The 12310-nt window shown below is 37.7% G+C and overlaps 1 protein-coding gene across 1 annotated transcript in view; it reads left to right on the forward strand.

Annotated features, from left to right (window-relative positions):
* The first annotated feature begins 211 nt into the window (after nt 1–211).
* Nucleotides 212–12310, forward strand: part of gpc6a (glypican 6a) — a 278856-nt gene continuing 266757 nt past the window's right edge. Inside the window, exon 1 of the mRNA XM_066706695.1 lies at nt 212–730. Coding sequence (XP_066562792.1) covers nt 580–730 — 151 coding nt within the window. The 5' untranslated portion in view covers nt 212–579. The remainder of the gene's footprint in view (nt 731–12310) is intronic.

Genomic DNA, 12310 nt, shown 5'->3' on the forward strand with positions numbered 1-12310 from the left:
GGCAGATGCCCTTGCAAGCGAGGTGGAAGCAGGGACTCCGGTCGTGCAGACGTACGCAGTTCTGCGCGGCTCCGCCAATGGGAGCGGTGGAACTCTGCAGCGCTGCGCAGGTCTGCGGAAAATGTGCGCAACACGAGCCCGTCCACCAGCGTCTGCGGAGACTCCAGTCCGCGTTTTGGACGGCGCTCTGCCTCGGCCCTTCAGTAATGTGCGGCGCGCATCTGCCTGCCTCTCGCACAGCGCAATACAGGCTCAGTATGTGTGAGAGAAGTTGGCAGAACAGAGCGTAAGAGTGCGGCTTCAGCACCCGGATTGATGTGGCTAAACTTGGGCACCCAGCGTGTATCTTGCAAGGAGAAGAGAGGAGGCTCTCCCCCCCGTTGGTGTTGCAAAGTAAAAAGTCACATTTGTGATTGATCAACCTTTTTTTTTTTTTTTCTCGTTGTTGTTGGTGATCTGCAGTGGGAGAAAAGTGGAAAGCACGGCGTGCGTGATCAATACGAGGCGGATTGTGTCGTGTCTTGAACCGGGGGTCTGCTGCGTGGAAGAGCTGAGGATTTACCAGCGCAGAAGTGTGCAATGTGGAGATTTGCAGCCGTGGTTTGCACTTTTTCAGTGCTGTCACTTTCAATGGGAGCTGATGTGAAAGCACGGAGCTGCAGTGAGGTCAGGCAGGCTTACACTGCTAAAGGCTTCAGCCTGGTCAATGTCCCTCATCAGGAGATATCAGGTAAGGATGGGATGGATGCTCTTGCCTGTCATTTGCACAATAATAATAATAATAATAATACTAAAAAAAAAAAAACCATTATTTTCTCGCAAGTTCTGGGAGTGAAACGAGGAAGAGTGGCAGCGCTTTTGGGTAAACGGGCAAATCAAAATGAGTCGCCGGGTTGCAGGTCTGCCCGAGTGAAGCTGATTGCAAGCGCACCAACCCCAAACGAACACATGCGTGTAAATACATCAATTCAATTAGGCAACCAGTGTATATAACACAAAGCTCATGGTGTTACTAAGGAGGTTGCAGTGGGTTGCCGCCGCATACGGATAGCACCTTTTCATGTGCAAGTAGTCTGCAACATCATGACTTATTGTAAGGAGTTCACCGGCGTGCGTCTTGTTGACGGGCTCGTTTGCGCGCGCTTGAGATTCATTAATTGATTAATTGGTGCGCGTGCCGGCTCCTGCTCCGAGATGTGCGCAGGGTCGGTTAAAGCAACTTTTTTTTTTTATCAACTTTATCAACTTTTTAATTGCATGTGTCATTGCAGATGCTTGACTCTGGTGGGAAATGAAGTTGGGGGGGGGGGGGGGAGGCTGAAACACCAGATCACAAGTGCGTTTTAGTTTTAGGGACGCATGACCAATGGACTCAATCTCGGCTTATCTTTTTAATGTGTTCAGTTAGTCAGGTGCTGAAGGCAGAGCATGCAAGGCAACACGTGAAGAGCATTTACTGGTGTTCAAGCTGTTCTGGGTGTGCTTTCATTACGGTAAGGAAGAAGACACCCTGGTGGTAAATGGAAAGATGTGTGTTTATCACTTACTCCATTATAAGCGTTTAATTAGATTGGATAGGAGTGTTGACGCGCTGTGGGTCATGCTCTTGGATTATGGATCTGTGCATGAGTGGATCTATTGCTGTGTCAAAGGAGAAGACACTATTGGCAACGTAATAGTGCCTTTGAATATGTATAGGCTTTTTTATGTGTTAATGCTATTGACAATCCACAATAAGATAACCACATAGATGCTTAACGAAGACAACATGATGCAACAGACGTTTTCAGACAATTGACCACAATACTGTCTGCCAAGGTAATAGGCAGACCTTCATAATCAATAACGTGGGTTTGTCTCAAAGCATAGTGCAATGTAATGGTGTTTAATTCAGAGGGTGAAAAGACATGCATACACTTGCATACATGTAACTAGGTTCAAAGTACAGTCATCCCAAAATTAAGGGTTCAAAGTCTTCTCTGGCACAAAATTCAATCAATAGTCAGATACTGGCATTGAGAATTGTCCAGCTCTCCTGTAAACTTTTTGGTAATAAATAGGATTATGTTGAGGTACTTCCTTTAGGGTGTGGGAACAATTCACATTTTATCATAGATTTTTGTTTGGGGGGAGGCCTTATGGTATTATATTGAAATATCCACAGTAAGCAAAGTTTGGCCACAATTGAATTAAGTGTCAGTTGTATTATTGAAATGTAGTTCGTGTACCGTGGCATTGCCCTGATTGAAAAAGCTTCAGAGCTGATTGCACAACTTTGATAATCTGAGTAGTCTGACATTTGAAAGAAAAGGCCAATAAAGCCCACAGCTCAGTTTTGCAGACCCTGTTTAAGCTGCACTTTTATTATGATAATTTCCAACCTGTATTACATTCGTCCTTGCTCTAAATGCTCATAAAAGGTCAGTTTCATCTTAAAGGAAAACGACTTGCAAATGGCACATTTTACAGCAAGCAATCAACAATAAAAGCATACTGGACTACTTAAAAAATATTGTCTGCCATTTTTGCTTTTATGACTGGAATATATCAGTTTTATACAAAGTGTGCAGCTTTGGGGAAGATTTGTTATAAGTGTGTATCACAACAATAATTAATATTTGTTTACAACTCTGCACTGAGAATGTATGTTATGGAGAATGTAGTAATAAACTGCATTTCAGTTAACATATTTGAAATATATAGTCCACATATGGCAAGTAGTCTATTCCTGTCAAGGGATTTATTCCGAGTGAACAGTAGATTTGTGCCAAGTACGTACCTTAGTTCTTTGAAGTTTCATTTAATTTTAGAAGAGATTTAAAAAAAATAAAAAATAAAAGCCTGACAAAAAATAAATAGGAGAGACTTGTAATCTTAGAGAGTTTAGCATGATATAACCAATACGTTCTACAAATAAGATGCACAATCCTAACACTTAAAATAAGGTATCCTACAATACATAATATAAACTTATTACACATATTCAGACGTATTTTTGTTATCTGTAAGTCTTGATAATTCCTTTCTTAACTTTCATGAACGGTATTCAATATGACTTATTCCCGGGTGCTGAATGTGTATTCCTGTCCCTGGTTCAGTGGTATGTCATATTTTCTTAGCTTTTGATGTTGAGTGCTTGAACCTTAAAGAGTATGTCCAGTAGGGGGCTCTTCTGCGCAATCTGTCCGTGTTCAGCATGGAAGAGTGATACCATTGAATTGATTTATACTACTTGAAGCATAAACTCCTTTTAGCCCATCAAAGATTACTACTATTTATAGCTCCTAATACATGTGGCCAGCTAGATATTGGGTTTTCTGTATCTGATGTTCTCATTTTAAATGAAATAATATATACTTTAATCACATTCATGGTTTAAGCAGGAAAGCAGAAGATGAGTACATGTGTTTTTTTTTTTTTTTCATCAGTTGGGGAAGAAAATCCATCCATATTTTATTTACCTTAAAATTAGAATGAAATTGCATATGCCTTTTCCTAACCGGTATACTGTGGCTAAAATGAGATCTTTAATAACCACAAAAACATAAGAGATTGGTGATTTGATTTATTTCTGTCTCTGATTAGAAATTATAACCAAAATTTGTATCCCTTTGCAGAGGGCATGTGTGATTCTCCAAATGCAAAATACAACCTCTTACAGTCAGTGATTGCCAGTCTGTTTGATGCTATGCAAGGTTGTAGAGATGCTGATTCTCAAAGTGTTTGCTTCTAATGGCAGAGTCTCGGTGTGCTAGAAATCTGGGCAACACTTCAATTCATAGTGAATTATCCTGCCTGCTCTGTGTGGAGGTGGAAATCTGATAGTGTGGTTGTTTCCCATGGTTTGTACTGAAGACTGCCAGCATGATTTGAGACCTTGTGGACAACAGCATGTATGGAATTTCATGCCGAGGGCCTTTACTCTAATGCATCATGGGTGAAATGCTGGGGAGAAGAGCTTTTTACATATTGTATGGCCTGTTTAATATCTTGACTGGAATCTGGTAGAACACCTCTGGGATGAACTGCAATGATGAATTGGGAGTGGACCGCAGAGATCGGTTGCATTACAGTCTGTGTGGTGTGGAAGTTTTAGAGTATACTGTACCGTAACTTTCCATAGTCAAAGAGACTTTATGTGTGTGCTGACAGCAGCTCGTATTCCTGGCAGCATAAACGCAACAGATGATATTTACATTTGGATGCCTGTTCCTCATGAATGTAAGAACACCGGAATCCATACGGCTCAATTACTGAATACATTAATATGGTTCAGAAATAAATTGCTGATTATGAGTGGAGTTTGACTCATGCATTGGTACTATAGCTCGGAAGGGAAGTATATTCTTTCTGGGTTAAGCTTAATTCTGCTTCTCTAAGATTGGCTGTAATTTTAGTCATCATCATAGGAGTCTGGCGTATTTTTCTTTTTACAGTCCTTTGAACAGATTGTGTCTCAAGTCTGACATTTAAAAATGTTGTTCTACACATAATTACATGGAAAATATTCGAGTTTTTAAAGCATCATTTTGTGATAATATACATGACATTTCATTGAGATTTCATCAGATGGATAATAATGACCCAATGCGGTAAATCAATCTGAAGTTTGCACTTTGCTTTGTAGTGAACTTTAGAAAATCTTGTTGGAGGGATGGTCCTGGATTTCATCAGCACTGGCCATTGCAGCAATTTAATTTTCTGCGTCCTGAAATGTAAGAAAATAGTTTTAAATAAAGTAAAGATTCTTTTTCCAGGGCTAATTTGTTCCTATACAGAGAGGTATGCTGTATTAAACTGCATATACTATAGTACCCATTTGGTGCCTCAAAGACTGTTTCTGTCAAATGTTGACCTTTCCTTTTACAACCCATTATATATAGCTTATCCCACAGTGCTTCTCTATCTTGTCATTCTGCAGGTGCACCTAGAAATTTGGCATGAGTGAAAAGGCAACATATTTAATAGCAAGTCCACCTGCGCCGTTCAAGGCATTCATGATTACCTGATCCCGTCAGGAATATCAAAGTTTTTGTCTTTTTGTTTAATCACCAACAGTAATGAAAAGCACAGCTTCTGATAACTTTAAATGCCACAGCTGTCTGAGAGGACTGTAATCATAGTTTACGTGCTTTTTTTTTAATGATTTGCCAGCTTGCTTAATCTACAGGAGTTTCAGCTTTTTGCATCTTCTGGTACACTGAAGATGATATTATTTATCATTAGGGTTATTACTACAATGCTTTTCTACATACAGTACAGGGCAAACATTTGAAAGCACACAATACAGATTGAAGGGAGATTGGGTGGAATGGTTCGTGAAACAGTTGCTTGAGTAGTGGCAGATTAAACTCGTCAATTTTTGGGAGCTGTCATTCTGCCATATCTTGTGGGATTTGAAAAGGGATACTTCGGTATTTTGGCATTTTAGCCTGATTGCTTACTCACCCAGAGTCCTACAGAGTTAAGTATTTAAAAGATCTATTAGCCGGCATTTGAGAGTCAGTGATTTATGACCATTTGCTTCCAGCAATTGTGCTATGTTGACGAAAATTTCTTCAAACTGGACTCACAGAATTTAAAAAGGTTTCCATGGATTCGTATGACTCTGGGTGAGTAAGAAATCATGCTATAATGCCAAAATACCGAAGTATCCCTTTAAACATAAAGTCCAGCAAATGAAGGATTCAATGTTGCAGAATTAGTTGCATTTTAATAGCTTTAAAGGACAGGACTTTCTGGATGAGTGTTTTGAAGCAAATGGAAGCATGGATCTTTTTAATTAGACCTTTCATCTTTGGGGTCTGAATATAAAAGAAAAGAGGCAACGGATGAGTGATTGTACAGTATTCAGATTGTTTAGTGCATGGCCAGGAAGGTTCTTCCTAACAAGACTGAGTAACATTACATTGCGCATCATAGAGTAATTTAGTTTGTGTTTAGACTTTTTAAAATTGTTTCTGTTTAACAATGTGGACTGTGAAAAAGGACCTATTTGCCAGTTCTTTAAAACAATAAATGTTTGTTTGGTTTCTTTCTATTTCACTTCACCAATCCTTCAGTGATTGCTTAACTCAAGGGTATGGTTCTGCTGTAACCTGCCAAACCTTCCTAGATTTGGGATGAAATGCATCTGTGACGTTCTTCTAAAACTTTGTGACTGATTAGTAAAAGATTCTTCACTCCTGTTCGTCACGGTGAGCCCTTCTAAATCACACCTCTACCGATTTTCAATCTAATCAAATGGCCTGTTCCCATTCTTCTCCATCTTTGGAGTTGACAGTTCTCAAGTGGTTGAGAAGACCATGGACGGGTGAATCAGAATTGAACTTGAGCGTGATTGTTATAAGAAGGTCTTGGCTGGATAAATAAGGGTTATTTACTATATATGCATAATGCTTTTCTCAGCTATTCCCATCAGTTGTTTAGTTTCCATGTTGCTCGGACTTATAATGTTTGGACTTAACACAACTTGCTTTAGTCCCATGAGATATGGAAAAACATTCTTAGTGTCTATGAATTGTACCATCAGACAATTTGTATTTGATAATTTTTAGATAACAAAGTTCCATGGAATTAGATGATGATGTGGTGGTTGTTGTTGTTGTGGTTGTTGTTGCCTTTGTCTCGTAAATTAATTTACAACTAAGACCAGCAGTGTAAATTATAATGAATACAATTATGTAGAGAAAAAGGCACCCTTTTCTCACCTTAGGCCATGTGAACCCTTTGAATAACCACATTGTAAAATGTTATTTTAATATGTTACATAATTATGGGTTTTTGTTTAAGAAAAAGCTGTTCATTACCAGGAATTTATGATGTTATCGAGTTGGTGGATGTTTTTGCCAGTGACTGTTGCTAACAATATGTTACATTTCAGACTAATGACCATTTAAAAAAGTTGCAGAAGCTCCTTTATAGGTGGTGGTCAAGAGACAATTTGAATAATTTATCCACGTCTGATATGGTATTGTATATAAAAGGTCGTGTTCTGCCCCCCTTCTGTCAATTCCCTTGTTTAAAAAGAGTATTTTATTCATGCTACGCATTCAGTCTGTTAATCAGTTTGAGACTGCTGACAAAGGTGTCTTTTAGTGCCAGAGGTATTTTGATTTTATGATGTGTATCAAAATTAGTAGTGCCGTATACAGTAAGAGTTGTTCTTTCCCAATGAAATAACTCTTGTAAAGAACGTCTGAGCAGCAGAGCTTGATTCATTAGAACGGATCAGACACAAACACGGGTTCAAAAGATACAAAGAAGTCTTTATTATAAAACAATTACTAAAATTAGGTAAAATAGGTTAGTTAAATTATGACAATTATTTCTTTTTTACAGTCCTTTTAGATTTTGATTATAGGAGAAAGTGTCAAGCTGGCGCCGAGCTGGCTGAAGTCCCATCTCCTGAATGATGGCTTTCTGAAGATGTCTGTACCCCCCCTGCACTGTGGTCTTTAGAGACAACACAGCACAGCACTTTGATGCATTTTATGATCAGCTAGAACTGACTAGACTCTGAAGGGTCAGAGATCTGGAGAGGGAGAAGAGTTAAAGAATTGCCACTTCAAATCAATTCTTATTCATTAAACTGACATAATATGCTTGTTGCTGCAAACTCCACTTGGGAGTACAGAGCGTTACAATTAAATGCATACAAATAAAGTGACAGGATTCAAAAATGTATGAACTTTGTGTTGAAGCTGAGTAGAATTTTGAATAGTGATTTATTTAGCTTAAAACACACCTTGCTGTGAAGAACAGGATAGTGTATGTAGGAGAAATTAAGAAAGTTGAATATACACTTCAAATAGATAGATATGCAATGTGTCAGTTTCTGTAAAAGGAGGAAAATTGATATGTTGGCATTATTTTGTAATCTGATCTTTGGTCTGTGAAATTGGTCTTGGTTCTACCGGTTTTGAATAATTCAGAGAGAAGGCAAAAATGAATTGTAATGTTAATTCATAAAATTGATAAGCGTAGCAACCCTAAAAATGTAGAATTGCTTATTTTTCTGACTGTACATCTGCACAGGTGCTATAAACGATGACCTTCTTTATGACTGCAACAGTCCTGCCTAATGTTACAGGGGAAGCTACCAGATTCATACGTTTGTGTGCTCCCTTTATGGCTCTGCCCCCCTCACACACACACCTAAAAATGAACACTTTGTATAGACGTGGAGTGATTTGTTATATCACATAAACCACATTTGTAAAAAGTTGGTGACTCCTTCATCTCCCAGTATATACCAGTGGTATTTAATATATAATCCTACTATTGGGACTGAAGTAAGACTCTCGGGACTAAAACGGCTTACTAATGATATTCTTCTTTCCAGCATTTGACCTTTTTCGATGCTTCTTGCATTAGTCATCTTAATGAAAATAGGCTAGATTGCAGTTGGCTGGAGAGATTATTTGGGCAGCTGGGTGAATGGAATTGCTGTACTTAGAAATAGAAGTTGACAGGCTTCTTCCTTCCTTCACTTCTTCCTACTTCCTTAATTGTATAACTTCTAATTTCCTTATTTTTTTCATAACTTGGTTTTCAGTCTAATAAAATGGTTTCATTTTAATTCAGTCTGTTATAATTAAATTAAAAAATATATGAATCTTGTATATTGAAAGCTGATTCTTGAGAATGACATATGAATGACAGTGTCTTTATTTGTCTGGTCTGAATTTCCAAAAAGCTTTTTATTTAATCTGAGAACAAAGCATGGTCCCAAACACCCTGAACTTAATTAGAAAGCTTTTAATCTAATTCAAGCGTCGTCTTTTTGAATATGCAGACCAACAGTGTTTTTGGCTTACAAAAAAGCAGTTCATCATGAGAAAAATCTCCTACCAACTGTGAAGCTTGGAAGAGGATCTGTTTTGCTTTGGGGCTGTTTTGCATCCTCCGCTCCTGGTGCCCTTGTAAGAACTGAGGAATGGATGGTATCCAGAGTATACCAGGATATTTTATCTATTGAACCTGGCACCCTCTGTCAAACAGTTTGAGCTTTTTCACAAAGGAACTCTCGAGCACAGTCGAGTAGTCGAATAGCCCTGCTGAGATGATTCACAAAATACTGATTGCCCAGTATGGATACATTTTATATTTTGTGTATACAGAAATGCATCTAACTACTTCTGCCAGATATGCTATTGAGGCATTCAATATTGGTAGTCATACAATAATTTACAGTGACTTATTTGTATGGAAAACTAACTTTAGCTTTTAGTTACTGAAACTGGGGGCTACTGTATAACATTTAGGTCATATACTTCTGATATTTCATTGATTCAGTTAAAACTTGCCAATTGGTAATATCGAAATGGAATATAAACGGAAAATTGATTTACAGTTCTGGATTTTCTTTACTCTGATCAGCAAGAAACATAATTTTGTTCAAAACAAATACTTCAGCAAGTAAAAAAAATAAAAAATGTTTACAGACTAGAAAGCAATTTCTTTATGTATAATATATTCATTGAATTGGCACTGGGCTTCGGTACATTATAAAGCATCCAAATATAACTCCATATGGATCTCTGCTTGGAGACATTAGGCAACATGATAGTATCTGAGGACCAAGAAATATGGTAGTTAAAAAGCACTGAGTGATAACAATCTCCATTTTCTGGTCCCCTGGGATCTTATCCAGTGGTATCATTCAGAACGGCAATACTGTAAAACATTCAGTAAAAATCAGCAGCTGTGTTAAGCTGCAGACCACAAAGACTATTCAACAACTGCAATTCAGTTTTCCACCTGCATCTAAAATTTACTCTAACGCTTTTTTTTTTTTTTTTTTTTTTTTTTTTTTTTAAATATATAAACAAAATTAGACCGTTGGGTCCATTGAGAAATGACGTTTTAATTTTTACCTCTGTTGTCTCTAAGTGATTGTACTTGAAGAGATGTGTGCAACTTTAGACATCCTTTACACAATTCTCCACGTGCTGCTCTTGTCTTCCTTTTGAATTATGAAGTATGAGGAGCAAACCTAGTTTAAATTCATAAGAAGCCAACTGCAATGCATAATTGGATATTTAACATCTCCAAATAACCTTTACATAAATACTTCAGAAACTAGTTGTAGCCCCTAGAGAACTGATAGAAAAAGCACTTAATTATAGCTAATTAGTAATACCAACACAAGCAAATCAGGTGCCATACTTCAGGGTCCACGTTAAACAGTGACATGAATATTTATCTTGTACTCCAACATCACATCATAATATCGCCACTGTTCTGCTTTAAAAGTGTATGTGTGAGTGTGTATAATATAGAACGCAGAAAGCTATTAATTATGGCCAGATTGTTCTGATTTACATAAGGTAATTATTCCTTGACAGCTGTGGTAATCATTTGACACTCCAGGACAGTCTTTACATGCTGAAATTAACTTTTCAAGGAAGCTGGACATGACTCTCTCCATACAGGAAAGAAACATGCATCGAATTAGGTTTGCCGTTTCTTTTTTGTTCCCGGGGAGTTGCTTGTGCTTTTGCGAACTCAAATGAAGTGGCTTGAACAGCAGTGTTCACAGCTCAATAGCACTCCGGCTCTCATAAGAATAAAGTCCTCAGCAGGGCAGGGCCGGAGAAATTCTGCTGCATAGCACTGCGTAACCGTTTCCAGTTTTCAATGTAGTTCGTTATGCAAGTCATCACCACTTGGATATATAATGCTTGTTACTTTATTTGAGAATGTTTTCCCAGACACGTGGTATTAATATTCTATTACATCTCCGTGTTTGCTTTGCTAATCTACTCTACATCAGTACAGTTTACTCAAGATCCCACCGTTCTCAAAAGTGAAACGGACCAAGCTGCTGTTCAGTGGGAGTCAAATTTCCATCCTCAAGACAGGGCGTGTAACATGGCTGTCGTGACTTGCACCGTTTATTAGCTATTAATGTCAGTTGTGGTGTTTGAGGTTCTCACTGTTTTATTTTAGGTTTGCAGCTTTGATTGAAGCTTCATGTAATGCTCATTGCCAAGTGCAACCAGACCCAGAATCCTTCCATATAGGAAAGAAAGTGTGTGTTCAGAAAGATATTACAGTGATTCAGTTATTTATCCCCTCCTTAAATATTTTAATATTTAACACATCAGCACCTATCAACAGATGTTACAATGGTTTAGATCACCAATATGTTCACATTTCTTGACTTTCAATACAAATTCAGAATGTATATTGTATTCAGGGCTTAGGAATTTGTGGTTGCATCTGTATTAAAGGTCACAAGACACTTTCTATGTGACTTTTAGGAAGTACAGTCAAAAAAGATGAAATGACAAGAACATGTTTAGACATGTTAAAATCATGTAAAATTGCCCTCCAGAATGCCGATTTTTGGAAAATGCATAAAACAAACCAACTGAGGAACCTGAAAAGAAGGCACAGATATTTCATACTGAGATTTATATCAAGCCTTTAAGGAAGCCTATAATCTTTATTAAGAGTATTGCACCTTTTAATCAAAATAATTTTATTGTGGTTTAACGTGTACTAAAATGTATTGAAGAATGTCTTTTACTTGACTTCACTTGAGATTTTCCGGCATGCCCAACAGGTAAATTGTACACTTGCATGTCTTAGCCATTTAGGGAATATGCTAAGTGCTTGACAAATGTAAGAAGTAATGTAAAGAGAATTACTGTCAACATGAGGCATCAGCATCATAATGATGGAACTTGTCTTTAGTTAAACGCCCTTGCCCTCAGCTGTAGTCACTTACCTCTTGCTGCTTTTACATATTAGACTTCTGCATTATGTTATGAATATAAATAACTAATACAGAAGTACCGGCTGCCTTTTTATTAACTTTATTCCCTTACACGTGTTTTACATCGGTTTCGGCTGTCAAAATCTGATTAACCTGTCCTAACCTGAATAAAAAGTTAGGCATGCAAATTCAGCGAAGCATGTCTTCATCTGATAGATAGATTAACAGAAGTGGTGGACGCGGAGTGTTGATTTTTTACTTGCATGCTGATGTAATGTTCCTTCACGTATGTAGTATATTCGTTTAACAAATGGGGGACTTTATCGTGTTGTGCAGTGTAACTTTTCTTAGACAGTCTGACAGCTACAATAATGGGATAATACTATTGGCCTTTGTTAACCCAACCAGAAAACATTGCTGCTTAAGGCAAATTGTTGGAAAACACTGTTTGCGTGTGATTTCCTCAAAAGATGTGGATTTATTATTATAATTGTTAAAAAAAGTACATTATGCATTTCCCCCAGATGTATATAACCTATATATAGTTTCATACTATGCTGTGTAGAGAGAGATGGAACTGCTTTT

The sequence above is a fragment of the Amia ocellicauda genome, chromosome 6 (assembly GCF_036373705.1).
Source record: "Amia ocellicauda isolate fAmiCal2 chromosome 6, fAmiCal2.hap1, whole genome shotgun sequence".
In the NCBI taxonomy this organism is placed as follows: domain Eukaryota; kingdom Metazoa; phylum Chordata; class Actinopteri; order Amiiformes; family Amiidae; genus Amia; species Amia ocellicauda.